At 40.2% G+C, this 14,370-nt stretch overlaps 1 protein-coding gene across 1 annotated transcript in view; it reads left to right on the top strand.

Annotated features, from left to right (window-relative positions):
* Window positions 1-14,370, top strand: part of CHST9 (carbohydrate sulfotransferase 9) — a 282,625-nt gene that overhangs the window by 119,529 nt on the left and 148,726 nt on the right. The window contains exon 3 of the mRNA XM_043444056.1: window positions 11,139-11,177. Coding sequence (XP_043299991.1) covers window positions 11,139-11,177 — 39 coding nt within the window. The remainder of the gene's footprint in view (window positions 1-11,138; window positions 11,178-14,370) is intronic.

Raw genomic sequence — 14,370 nt, forward strand, 5'->3', positions numbered from 1 at the left:
TCCTCTGTCCATGGAATTCTCCAGGCAAGAATACTGGAATGAGTTGCCATTTTGTTCTCCAGTATGTCACATGTACATATATGTAATGCATTATATGTATGTATATGCATGAAGTGAAAGTTACTCAGTTGGGTCCAACTCTTTGTGACCTCATGGACCGTAGCCTGCCAGTCTCCTCTGTCTATGGATTCTCCAGGCCAGAATACTGGAGTGGGTGGCCATTCTCTTCTCCAAGGGATATTCCCAACCCAGGGATCGAACCCAGATCTTCCGCATTGCAGGCAGATTATTTACCATCTGAGTCACCAGGGAAGCCCCCAATATGTATGCATACACAGACACATATATATGTGTATACCTACTATTTTTATAAGTGAGAAATCTGTATGCAGGTCAAGAAGCAACAGTTAGAACTGGACATGGAACAACAGGAAAGGATTTCCAAATCGGGAAAGGAGTACATCAAGGAGTAAGCATATTGTCACCCTGCTTATTTAACATATATGCAAATTACGTCATGAGAAATGCTGGGCTGGATGAAACACAAGCTGGAAGAAATATCAGTAACCTCAGATATGCAGATGACACCACCCTTATGGCAGAAAGCAAAGAACTGAAGAGCCTTTTGATGAAAGTTGAAGAGGAGAGTGAAAAAGTTGGCTTAAAACTCAACATTCAGAAAACTAAGATCATGGCTTCTGGTCTCATCACATCATGGCAAATCGATGGGGAAACAATGGAAACAGTGGCAGACTTTATTTTTGGGGGCTCCAAAATCACTGCAGATGGTGACTGCAGCCATGAAATTAAAACACACTTGCTCCTTGGAAGAAAAGTTACGACCAACCTAGATAGCATATTAAAAAGCAGAGACATTACTTTGCTAACAAAGGTCTGTTTTGTCAAAGCTATGGTTTTTCCAGTAGTCATGTATGGATGTGAGAGTTGGACTTTAAAGAAAGCTGAGCACAGAAGAATTGATGCTTTTGAACTGTGGTGTTGGAGAAGACTCCTGAGAGTCCCTTGGACCGCAAGGAGATCCAACCAGTCCATCCTAAAGGAAATCAGTCCTGAAGATTCATTGGAAGGACTGATACTGAAGCTGAAGCTCTAGTACTTTGGCCTCCTGATGCAAAGAACTGACTCATTTGAAAAGACCCTGATGCTGGGAAAGATTGAAGGTAGGAAGAGAAGGGGACAACAAAGGATGAGATGGCTGGATGGCATCACTGACTCAATGGACATGAGTTTGAGTAAGCTCCAGGAGTTGATGGACAGGGAATCCTGGCGTGCTGTAGTCCATGGGGTCGCAAAGAGTCGGACATGACTGAGCAGCTGAACTGAAGACATACATGGGCTTCTCTGCTGGCTCAGACAGTAAAGAATCTGCCTGAAACCTGGGAGACCCGGATTCAATCCTTGGGTTAAGAGATTCATACAACTATATGTGTGCACAAAATTTTCTTTTCAGTAGAAGTGACATAAGATACTGAGTTTTGATACAAATGCCCTGCTCATTATTGGTGGGACATCATTGGGATTGCCACATATGTACCTGTGGTTTTAAAAGATGAGAAGCAATCACTTCAATCTTGGAAGTACTTCTATACTTCAGTACTGAAATGTAATATATAAATGGATATATATTATATATTTAATATTTTCCCATGACGTCATATAACACGAAGCCTAAAATAGCTTTCAGCTTATTGTGAAGAATTTATAAGTGTTATTAGAGTGCCAAATTCATAGTAGATACTAAATAAATTGGAAAGGACCCTGATGCTGGGACAAATTGCAGGCATGAGGAGAAGGGGATGACAGAGGATGAGATGGTTGGATGGCATCACTAACTCAGTGGGCATGAGTTTGAGCAGACTCTGGGAGATGGTGAGGGACAAGGAAGCCTGGCATGCTGCAGTCCATTGGGTCGCAAGGAGTCAGACACAACTTACCGATGGAATAACAACAACTAAATAAATACTAATCTACTAAAAAAAAATTCAAAATCTGAAGGTCTTTCTGACATTCTGCTCCTGAAATACTGTGATCAGGTACTTAGCAGTTAAAATAAGCAGTTCATTCATTCAAGCAAGTAATCTGATAAATAATAGACAGCTAGTTTTTCAAGTCTATACAAATATTTTTCAAAATAATTTATTCAAGCTAACTTTCAAACCTAGAGACTGATTATGTACAGCTTATGGATCGATATCGCTCTCCTTACTCCTCCCTACCTTTTCACACCAACTATTTTTTGTCCTCTCATTATTTATTTGCTATTAGTACATCAGTGATTTGGCAAAGTTATTTAAGAAATTTCTACCATGTTTTCTTACCTGAAAATAGGTTAAAAATTCATAATACATAAATATGTATTCATAAACATAATAAAATATTCATAATACATAATACAAGCCTCATAATACTATGAAGATAAAATAAATTAACATGTATAATGTGCTGATAACAGCAGTGAGCACATAGATATTATTTAATAAACATTAGCTACTGTTATTAGCATGATTAGAATAATAGAACTCTGTTAACACCACTTAGAAAAATAATGGAAGTAAAACTCAAATTGTTTCTGCTTTCAGTTGAAATATAAGAGGTAGGTAGGTAGAAATAGGTAGACAGTATATCGATAAACAGATACTGTGTGTGTATATATACATATATATATATATACACACATATATTTCCTCCTTTTTCCAGTATGGGGTGTGTGTGTGTGTGTGTATACACACACACATCTTGTACACACACACCCCGTACTGGAAAAAGGAGGAGGAAACAGAAAAGAACAAGTTTTGGGGAAATCCTCTATGATTTGTTTCCAGGGTTAACATAGCCATAGGTACCAGTGGTTAAGACAAGAAGTCAATCCATCTAACTCCAAAGTCTGCATTTATATATCATGCCATTTCCTGTGGGAAGAGATTGACTAAGAAAATCTTGCATTTAGGTGAATTTTGTATATTCATGTTCCAAAGATAAGCAGGAATTTTGGAAATACTAATATCCAAAACAACAGTAATTTTTAAAGATATTGATAAAGGTATTTTTTTCTCCCATTACCCAAATGCATATTCTGTAGATTACTTTTCTCATAAGTCTTTCATTAAGATAGCTAAACATGACAATAATGGTGACCTGGGGTTTAGGTTATCTCTGCAAATCAACTAGCACTGTAACCTAGTAACCCCATCTCTCATGGAGGCATCCAAAGCAAGTAAATCTTAAAGCCCCTTCTCTAAAGTAAACAAAATTAAAACCCTACCTTCTTCCACTTTTCCTAAGAAGTAAAGAAGTACTACGGATTCTCATTATCTAGAAATATTGCCAGCATTTTCCATTAAAAACTAAGAGAAACAAAACGGTGTTAAAAAAGAAATCCTAAGAGTTCACATTGTATTATCTGGTAGCCATGTTACTCTCCCTGCCCTTGCTGCTTTTTTTTTTTTAATGAGTGGCACGTGCACAGTAATTTCCCTTGTCATGATTCTATGCCTCCTTCATAGTGCATTTTGCCAAAGAAACATTGGACATAAATGAACATTCTCAGGTATCCTAGCAACAGGATGTGATTAATAATACCTCTCAGAGCAGGGCAGATAAAACGCCTGCGAGTGAACGCACACTCAGAATTGGTGACCGAGAAATTGGTGTGCAGTAAGGGAAGCTTGATAAGATTCTATGACAGACTTTATTACACACCGATGGAAGCAGGTAGAAGAAAGAGCATATTTTGGAGATAAGACTATGTCTGGTTGTAAAGTTACAAGACGTGTCACAGGTCCATACATGTAATGCCTTATATGTATGTGTACATATTGACATACATATGTGTATGTGCATGTGTACATATATATACATGTATACCCACTATTTGTATATATGCATACACATAAATACCTATGTATGCATGCACAACATTTTCTTTTCATTAGAAGTGACATAAGATTCTGAGTTGTGATACAAATGCCCTGCTCGTCATTGGTGAGTCATCACTGGCTAGGCATTTATGTGCCTGTTATTTGAAAAGACCAGAAACCACTACCTCAGTTAAGGAACTACTTCCGTAATGAAGTACTGAAATGTGCTACAAGTGGGTGTATACTTAATGTTTCTCTATGAAACCATATCAACCCCAAGTCTAAAACAGCTTTTAAAAAATATCGACTCAGTTTATATAAATAAATTATCATGAGATGTGACATTTTAGTGTTCAACTAAATATATTTTCTCAGAAAAAAGTTAGACCCTGCAAATTCCATTTTTATGAGATTACCATCCATTTTGGTTCCTCACAGGTGAAGTCCTATATCCAGTTTTAGAGAGAAGTAAGGTGTGCACCATACTTTCATGTTTTGTTCTTCAAGTAGAATCTCTGGTACAATAAAGCACAACTAGGGCAAAATGCATGTTCATTATTCTGAAAGCCTCTCTTAATTCATCACCCACTTTTCCAATGTAATAGTTTACTAGGTTATCAGTTGTAATGTAAATACTTGGTAAAAGCTCTGTTCTTGGTTGTACTCGCCCTCAGTATTAGCAGCACTAAAATTGATTTTGTGTTCTTTAGCATTTAAGGAGGGTTGGGGTATTACACGACTTTATGTCCACTTAATCCCAAGCATCTGTGTTCCAGGCACTGTGAGGCATGAGGACACAGACAGAGGCACAGGATATACCTCTTGTCCTAAAGGAAAACAATCAAGTTAGGAAATAAACACGCAACTGATTATAAACCAAACACTGGAGTTAGTGCTATAGCAAAGGAACAAATAAAAGGCTAAAGTGAAAGTCGCTCAATCGTGTCCAACTCTTTGCAACCCCAACTGCATACAGTCCATGGGATTTTCCAGGCCCATTTACTGGAGTGGGTAGCCTTTCCCTTCTCCAGGGAATCTTCCCAACACAGGGATCGAACCAGGGTCTCCTGCACTGCTGGCTGTTTATTTACCAACTGAGCTATGAGGGAAGCCAAAGGCTAAAGGAGCATAGAAAGAAGGGCAATTAATTCCGCAGGGAATGGGAAGTTGGATGGGGGGTGACACAAAGCCAGAGACATCACAGAAGGACCTGCATCTGAGCTAAGCTCTGAAGGATGAATAGAGTTTTGACGGGCAGGAAGGACATTATAGGATATTCCAGGAAGTAGAAGCATCATGCACAGGGAGTTGGAGGGGGAAGCCCAATTCCTGGCATAACTGGTCAGTGTTCTTAGGGTGTTTCAGGGATTGTAGCAGAAGATAGGTCATGACCAAGTCTTCCAGGGTCATCAGTTTCATATGAGGGAATGTGTATTTTAATCTTTAACAGGGATTAGACCACAAGGACGGAAAAACCATCTATAAAACTGATGAAATCTGTTGGGAGCCTATAGAAAATAACCCCAGGAAGAATTATCAAGTTGATGAACCAGGTCAGTGGCGGTGAGAAAGGAGAGGTCAGCTCTGAAAGGCCCTGTAGAGAGAACGGAATGGTCTGAGGTTGAGTGAATGGCAGGAGCTGATGAGTCTTAGGTTTTATGTCCAGTTGCCTGAGCAGGATAGCACTAAAGATAAGCAGTTTTGGAGGGGGATATAATGATTTAAATTAAGGACTTGTTTTGTGAAGTAGAAAATGCAGATATAGGTATTTCCAGTGGACCTAACACCTAGGTAGATTTTGGAGCTAAAGACGTAGGTCTCGGCATCATCTCTTTCCAGTGTTGGTGAACACTGAACACCACCAGTGTTGGTGAACACTGAGAGATAAAATCACCCATACAGAGCAGGAGGGTTATCTACCGTTAAGTGGTGTAATCTCTGTGTCTCTTGGTAAATATAAGATTGTCTTATTTATCCAGTGTTTATTTTTCTAATTTGAAGTTTAGTGTATATGTAACGGAGAACAGAAATCTGTTTCCTATACCAGAACTAATACCATAATAAAACTAATACATAACATTTATATAGCACTCCACAGTTTACAGAGCCCTTTCATATGACATAAGGGCAGAGAACTGTTTGAGATCTCAGTGAAAAATCGTTATCAACAATGCCTTCCAGCCTCCCTTCTGAAACCTTGAACGCCGGTATTTTGTATGTTTCCTCCATTTCCTGCTGGCTCTGCATATGAAATTACTTAATCCTCACAACATTCCACATAAGCAGGCTCTGATCTCCACTTTACAGATGAGAAAGGCAGGGAGACTGATTGATCTGAAAAAATTAACATCCTTGAATGCATATTCCCTGTGGCTCAGTCAGTAAAGAGTCTGCCTGCAATGCAGGAGACCCAGGTTCAATTCCTGGGTCAGGAAGATCCCCTGGAGAAGGAAATGGCAACCCACTCCAATATTCTTGCATGAAGAATTCAATGGACAGAGGAGCCTGGTGGGCTACAGTCCATGGGGTCGCAAAGAGACACGACGGAGTGACTCATACACACACACATGCATATTCTATTAAGTGATAAATTAACCCAAACTTTCATAATAAAATTATCCCGTAAGTATTAGTTGTGTATTACTGGATAACAATTTACCCAAAACTTAGCAGTGGAGAACAGCAGCAGACATCTATCATGTCACAGTTTCTTTGGGGAACTCTGGAGTGGCTGATTGGGTGGTTCTGGGTCGGGGTCTCCCATAAAGTTATAGTCAAGGCGTCCTTCTGAGCTGCAGCCATGTGAAGGTTTGACTGGGGCTGCAGAAGGGGCTGCTCATTAGCCCGGCAAGTTGATGAAGTCTGCTGGCAGGAGGCCTCAGTTTCTCAATGGCTGCTAACTGGAAGCCTCAGTTGCTCATTGGCCATTCCGGAGGCCTTAATTCTTCATTGGCTATTAACTAGAGGCCTCAACTGCACATTGACTGTTCTGGAGTCCTCAGTTCCTCATTGGCTATTGGCAGGAGGTCTCAATTCGACATTGAATATTGACAGGAGGCCTCAGTTTTTTGCCACACAGGTCTCTCCTTAGGAAGGGTGTCCTCTTAACATATTATCTGGTTTCTCTCCCAGGAAGTAATCTGAGAGAGACCAAAACAGAAGCCATAATGTTTTTTGAGGCCCAGCCTTGGAAATCACATTATTTCTACAAAATCCTACTAGTTATACAAGTCAATCCAATTCACTGTGGGAGCAGACAACACAAGGATACAAATGCCTGGAGGAGGGAAGAAGATCACTGGGATCATCTTCGAGACTGTCTACCATAACCCGTAATTTACCTTCAGTACATTCATTGTGAGCTTTCAGGATTTATGACTCATACAAGTTAAAAACTCTCCAAAGAGAATAGTTTTTAATGCCTTTTTTAATTATTTTTTTAATAATTCAGGACTTGAATAACATTTTTTAAAAAATTCATGAAAATGTTTGAGGCCCCTAGTATACAAAAATTTATAATCTAAAATACATAGTGGCTTGCCCAATAAAAATCTTGAATGAGGAGATACCCCATCACACTTGGTAATGAATGAAACCTTTAAACGTGCTATTCATGCCATTATTCTGTTTGAATCATTGAAACAAATTGCATCAAACAAATCCTCTGGAAATCACTCAAATGAATAGAACATGAAATTAATCAGGATGCCAGTTAAATAAATTCTCCCCTTTGGGCAGCTACACAAGGGAAGGCTTGTGTGTTTTCCACCTTATAGTTTAAAGGCCTTATAGGAAGTTTACATGCAGCTTCCATAACCTCTCAGTAACCAGCTCTATCTATGAAAAGTTACTAACTGACAAGAAAGTGACGGCTAGAGGGGTAGACCTCACAGAATCAAGGCTCAACAGGGGCATTTACATACACCATTGCCCTGGTGCAAAGCTTCTGATCTAAGCTCATAAACATGCTAAGGTATCCCAGAAACCTGACTTAACTCCTGCTCAAATTATCACCCCATCTTACTCATGTTTGGCAAGTATCATGGACAAGTCATTTCCTCCTCAGCCTCATCTTCCTCATCACCCACTACTCTGCAAACCTTCACGGCCTCTCATGTTCCCCACCCTCTCTCTGCTAAAACTTCTCTCTCACAGTCTTAACAACAACCTCGTGAATTCAGCCACATCGGATGCTGTTGGCAGCCCCACTCCATACTTCCTAAAACTTTATTTGTGGTACCTGACTCTGTTCAGTTGGTCTCGAGCTCTGCTTCCTCTGTCTTCTCCTCATCCTCCATCACGAAGCACAAATCGCGTTTTTTGCTTTCTTGGTCCCTGTTTTCAATCTGGTCCTCTGTTCTTTATATTTCTGCCTGTATATTTCTATTTCCCCTTTCAGCTCCAGCCACCTTCTTAAGATGGACATTTTCTGCATCTGTAATTTCAATTCCAATTGCCCTCCCAAACTCCAAGTTCCCGTAGCACTTCAAACTCATTAAGCCTAAAACTGAACTCATCATTCCCATATCCCCATCATGTTTACTGTTTCCCTGAATTACATCACCACACCCAGAGACACCTAGATAGCCATTCATTTTGACCTTTCCTTTTCCCTTGCACTTCACAGTTTGTAAACCCCTGGGGCCTTTGCACTTCACAGTTTGTAAACCCCTGGGCCCTATGAGCTCTGCCTTCCTGACATCTCCTCTTTGCACCCATCACTTCCCTCCTCATTGTTCCCGCTGACATACTCAGCCCATTACCTCTTGCCCAACTTCTCAGATAGCCCTCCTCCTATACAAAACTCTTTTCATTTGAGTTCTTAAGGCAAGCCCTAAAGGTGAGCCTTCTTGCTCAAGTAGCCTTGTCCTATAAAACCCATAGGGCTTCCCAGGTGCCACTAGTGGTAAAGGACCTGCCTGCTAATGGGATTTCAGACAGTAAAGAGTCCACCTGCAATACGGGAAACCCTGTTTTGATCCCTAGGTCAGGAAGATCCCCTGGAGAAGGAAATGGCAACCCACACTAGTATTCTTGCCTGGAAAATCCCATGGATGGAGGAGCCTGGTGGGCTACAGTCCATAGGGTCGCAAAAAGTCAGACATGACTGAGCGACTTCACTTTCACTTTGCCAGTGTAGGAGATGTAAGAAACACATGTTCAGTGCCTGGGTTAGGAAGGTCCCCTGGAGGAAGGCATGGCAACCCACTCCAATATTCTTGCCTGGAGAATCCCATAGACAGAGGAACCCGGACGGCTACAGTCCATGGGATCGCAGAGTCAAACACGACTGAAGTGATGTAGCATGCATGCATGCACAGAACCCATACTATTTCTTTTTTTTTTTTTTAGGTTTTATTCTTTTTTTTTTGTATTTTTTTTTTTATTAGTTGGAGGCTAATTACTTCACAACATTTCAGTGGGTTTTGTCATACATTGATATGAATCAGCCATAGATTTACACGTATTCCCCATCCCGATCCCCCCTCCCACCTCCCTCTCCACCCGATTCCTCTGGGTCTTCCCAGTGCACCAGGCCCGAGCACTTGTCTCATGCATCCCACCTGGGCTGGTGATCTGTTTCACCATAGATAGTATACATGCTGTTCTTTTGAAACATCCCACCCTCACCTTCTCCCACAGAGTTCAAAAGTCTGTTCTGTATTTCTGTGTCTCTTTTTCTGTTTTGCATATAGGGTTATCGTTACCATCTTTCTAAATTCCATATATATGTGTTAGTATGCTGTAATGTTCTTTATCTTTCTGGCTTACTTCACTCTGTATAATGGGCTCCAGTTTCATCCATCTCATTAGAACTGATTCAAATGAATTCTTTTTAACAGCTGAGTAATATTCCATGGTGTATATGTACCACAGCTTCCTTATCCATTCATCTGCTGATGGGCATCTAGGTTGCTTCCATGTCCTGGCTATTATAAACAGTGCTGCGATGAACATTGGGGTGCACGTGTCTCTTTCAGATCTGGTTTCCTCAGTGTGTATGCCAGAAGTGGATTGCTGGGTCATATGGCAGTTCTATTTCCAGTTTTTAAGAAATCTCCACACTGTTTTGTTTTCCAGTAGCGGCTGTACTAGTTTGCATTCCCACCAACAGTGTAAGAGGGTTCCCTTTTCTCCACACCCTCTCCAGCATTTATTGCTTGTAGACTTTTGGATAGCAGCCATCCTGACTGGCGTGTAATGGTACCTCATTGTGGTTTTGATTTGCATTTCTCTGATAATGAGTGATGTTGAGCATCTTTTCATGTGTTTGTTAGCCATCTGTATGTCTTCTTTGGAGAAATGTCTGTTTAATTCTTTGGCCCATTTTTTGATTGGGTCATTTATTTTTCTGGAATTGAGCTTCAGGAGTTGCTTGTATATTTTTGAGATTAATCCTTTGTCTGTTTCTTCATTTGCTATTATTTTCTCTCAATCTGAGGGCTGTCTTTTCACCTTACTTATAGTTTCCTTTGTAGTGCAAAAGCTTTTAAGTTTCATTAGGTCCCATTTGTTTATTTTTGCTTTTATTTCCAATATTCTGGGAGGTGGGTCATAGAGGATCTTGCTGTGATTTATGTCGGACCTCGAATAGCCATACTATTTCTTTGGTCAAGAGTCAATCCTTTCCTCATTTAAAATTCCCCAAATGACATATGTCTTCAAGGTTCACATCAAATACCGTTTTCTCCATAACTTCATGAGCACCGCTTTATTTCTTAAAGCTAATCATTTCACCCTCTAATATTTTAAACATTTATACCATGGACAGAGGAGCCTGGTGGGCTACAGTCCACAGCATCACAAAGTGTCAGACATAACTGAGCACACATGCATGCACGCACATACCCTTTGAGGGCACATCTTGTTTCATGTTATATTGTTTGTCCTTTATCTTCCCAAGTAGGTCATAAGAGTGCATGGTATTATCTTAGTTACTTGTTTACCCCCACATGGAACATGGGGATTTGTTCTATGGGTGGGGTTTGCACCCTTAATTTTACTGTAGAGTAAATGGCTCTAACAAGATTTTTTAAACCCAGCAGCATATTTAATGCATATTCATTAATTTTTGACTTTTGTAAATTGATTTGAAAATATTGTTCAGCCCTTTTCTCTGTGCCCAGTCATCTTGGGAAAAATGTTGAACATGGCTGACCTAGTGACTGTCTAGAAGTTGTGATAAACCGGGCTTCTGTCTTAGTTACATCATTTTCTCATGGCTGCATATTGCAACTGATCTGCCATTTCTTATTGCAGGGAGAGTAGAGAAGAGAAGAGAACAAAGAGCAACTCCAGGTAAGATGTTGACTAATTGGCCTTAGCTATATGTCATGTTTTTACTTCCACCCTGAGAAAAAAAACGATTTGCATTATAGTATTCAAAAACTCACTTTAAAAGTGTAATAGTTTATAAATCTAGACTTGATTGACTTTGAATTAATGAAAATAAATGGACACATTTTGCTTTTTCACTTTCATATAAGTCATGTCCTTTTCATCCTACCGTTCTATTCAAATGAAAATGAGATGGCATATTATTCAATTTTTCCATGATTACCTATTTAAAAAGTAAGGGTTGCAACCACCAGCTTCAAAATGGGAAGGTTGTAATTGTTGACAACTGTTTCATTTCCCTAAATATCTGTGAACCTCAATTATTTTTCTTGAAGTCATTTGTGTAGTTGATGTTTTTCAGGATGGTGTCAATTTCTTAGGCAAGAAGAGTCTTTACATTTTGGAGGAATTTTAAGATTTCTCCACTTCTAAATCCTAATATATATGCAGAAGTGAATGGTGCTTTGGCACAATGCCGTTGCACATAGTAGGGGCCAATATTTGCTGTCTGATACAGAAATACATTTTGACATTTCCATATTTTCATCACTTGGCTTTTGGTTTAAAGTCATGGAAGGTAAGATAAAGTTTCATTTGCCAAGTAAATATTTGCATAAGGGCAATCTTCCAGTTCCCAGTGCCCTAAAATTGTCAGTATTCACAGAGAATTCTAATTTGGCATGTATACCCATGCCCACCACTCATCCTAAGACTTTTTAACCATTATTTTATTTTTTTAATTGAGTGTTTTTTATTTTTATTTGTTGTTTTTGGCCACATGTTGCCACATGCGGGATCTCAGTTCCCTGACCGGGAATCTAACCCATGCACGCTACAGTGAAAGCATGGAGTCCTAAGCTCTGGACCACCAGGGAATTCCCACCTCCCTTGCTAAGTATTCACCAACATGTTACTCCCAAATACTGGCTTCTTTCAGCTTCCTTTTTTTTTTCTTTTGATCTGGTAATGATGTGTTAATGTTATGCATGTTTGCAAACAATGGAGTCAACAGAAAGCCAAAATTTGTGTTAATCCAAAACCAAAAATGTTAAAGTAGTCTAAGTCCCTGTCTCTTTTCTCCTTCCCAATGTTAGTGTTCATCTCAGACACGATTTCCCTCTTAAATGTTATTGTTTGCATTCTCCCTGTGGCTCTTTTAAAACCTTATCATGAATGCCAAAAAAAAAGTGAAGTCAAGAAAGTGTTTGGTGTCCTCACAGATGTGATCACCTCCATTATTGCTCCTTGGGGGAAAATTGTTTATACTGTTTCTGAACCGCTGTTGCTATGATCCTGTAGGTATGGGCTTAAAGAAACTTTATTGTTGAGATGAAAGCTAAATTGGGCAACGTGTTAAACCAGATGCCTCTTTAAGTCCCCTGTATGCTTGTGGAGTCTCATATGCTGTGTGACCAAGGGGACACAGAACTAGCAACAGAGACAAGAAAAGAATTCAGATTTCTTCATTTCTTCTTCTTCCCAGAGTGCCACCCTCCTAAGCTTTCTTTTCAAATCAAAGTATAATCATTTCAATAAAGTGTTAGCTTTCTTGGTTAGTAAAATATTTTTCAACAATTGGAAAGTCTTTTCAAGGCAAACACTGATCACCAGGGTTCTGAGGAAACCCCCTTCATTAATGGAGCTAACTTGTCTCAACTGATCCACAGCTTGTCAGTTATGTTCTGTTTCTATGAGAAGAAGGAAGAAACTTTCTATGAGAAAGTGAAGTCAAGGATAACCGACCCACAGAGCTCAAATAATTAGGGGAAATTTTTTGGCTCCTCATCATTTCAAAGAACACAAATCCTGCCCTCAGGAAATCTGCATTTGTAAAGACAGAGTTTTCAACACTGAGACATAACCATTGCCAGTGGGGCCATAAGTATAACCATGTTCAGTTTGTGGTTCTAGTCTGAATGTCTGCATCTTTGTAAAGCATGTGCCTGAGATACCAATAACATCATGGGCACCCCTGCTTCTTACTTCCTGCTTGGATTTCTTTGTATCCATTATCATTCATTCTGCTTAGATTCTATGTCCTGCCTGCTGAATTAGACAATACACCCTTTTGGTTGGGGCTTCCTTGGTGGCTCAGATGGTAAAGAATCTGCCTGCAATGTGGGAGACTTGGGTTCAATCCCTGGGTTGGGAAGATCCCCTGGAGGAGGGCTTGGCAACCCACTCTAGTATTCTTGTCTGGAGAATTCCATGGACGGAGGAGCCTGGTGGGCTGCAGTCCATGGGGTCAAGAGAGTTGGACACGACTGAGCATCTAAACACAACACAGCATCCTTTTGCTTATAGTGGGTCCATCTCCCAGCTGTGGGAGAGAGAATTTAGAAGAATAAATATGGTAGAGAAAAACAGGGAGTTCCAGGACCCTCAGTTTTTGAGTGACTGGTAATGGTAGTGGTTTAGTCGCTAAGTTGTCTGACTCCTCAACCCCTTGGACTGTAGCTCACCAGGCTCCTCTGTCAGTGGGGTTTCCAAGGCAAGAATGCTAGAAAGAAAGAAAGTGAAAGAGAAGTTGCTCAGTCGTGTCAAACTCTTTGGGACCCCATTGACTATAGCCTACCAGGCTCCTCCATCCATGGGATTCTCCAGGCGAGAATACTGGAGTGGGTTGCCATTTCCTTCTCCAGGGAATCTTCCCGACCCAGGGATCGAACCTGGGTCTCCCCCATTGCAGGTAGATGCTTTAACCTCTGAGCCACCAGGGAAGAATACTAGAGTGGGTTGCTATTTCCTCCTCCAGGGCATCTTCCTGGCCCAGGGATCCAGTCTGCGTCACATGCATTGCAGGTCGTCTCCTGCGCTGCAGCTGGATTCTTTACCACTAAGCCACCAGGGAAGCCCTGCTGAGCGAGTAACATTGGTTAATTCTTTGTTTAAAGAATCTTGCACTAAGATGGAAGTTACAGAGGTATGTTTTTACTCAGAAAAAAGAAATAACTTCCTAACAAGGGAACTTCTCCAGGACTGGGAAGAATGAACTTATGTGAGTAATACTTTACACAAGTTGGGCCATCACCTGCAAGGGTTGTTTTTTTTTTATAATAGTTTTTTTTAAATTTTATTATTGGAGTATAATTGCTTTATGATGCTGTATTAATTTCTGCTGTATGCAAGAGATGTTGATAAGAAATTCCTGAAG

The sequence above is a fragment of the Cervus canadensis genome, chromosome 23, assembly GCF_019320065.1.
Source record: "Cervus canadensis isolate Bull #8, Minnesota chromosome 23, ASM1932006v1, whole genome shotgun sequence".
NCBI classification, from domain to species: Eukaryota; Metazoa; Chordata; class Mammalia; order Artiodactyla; family Cervidae; genus Cervus; species Cervus canadensis.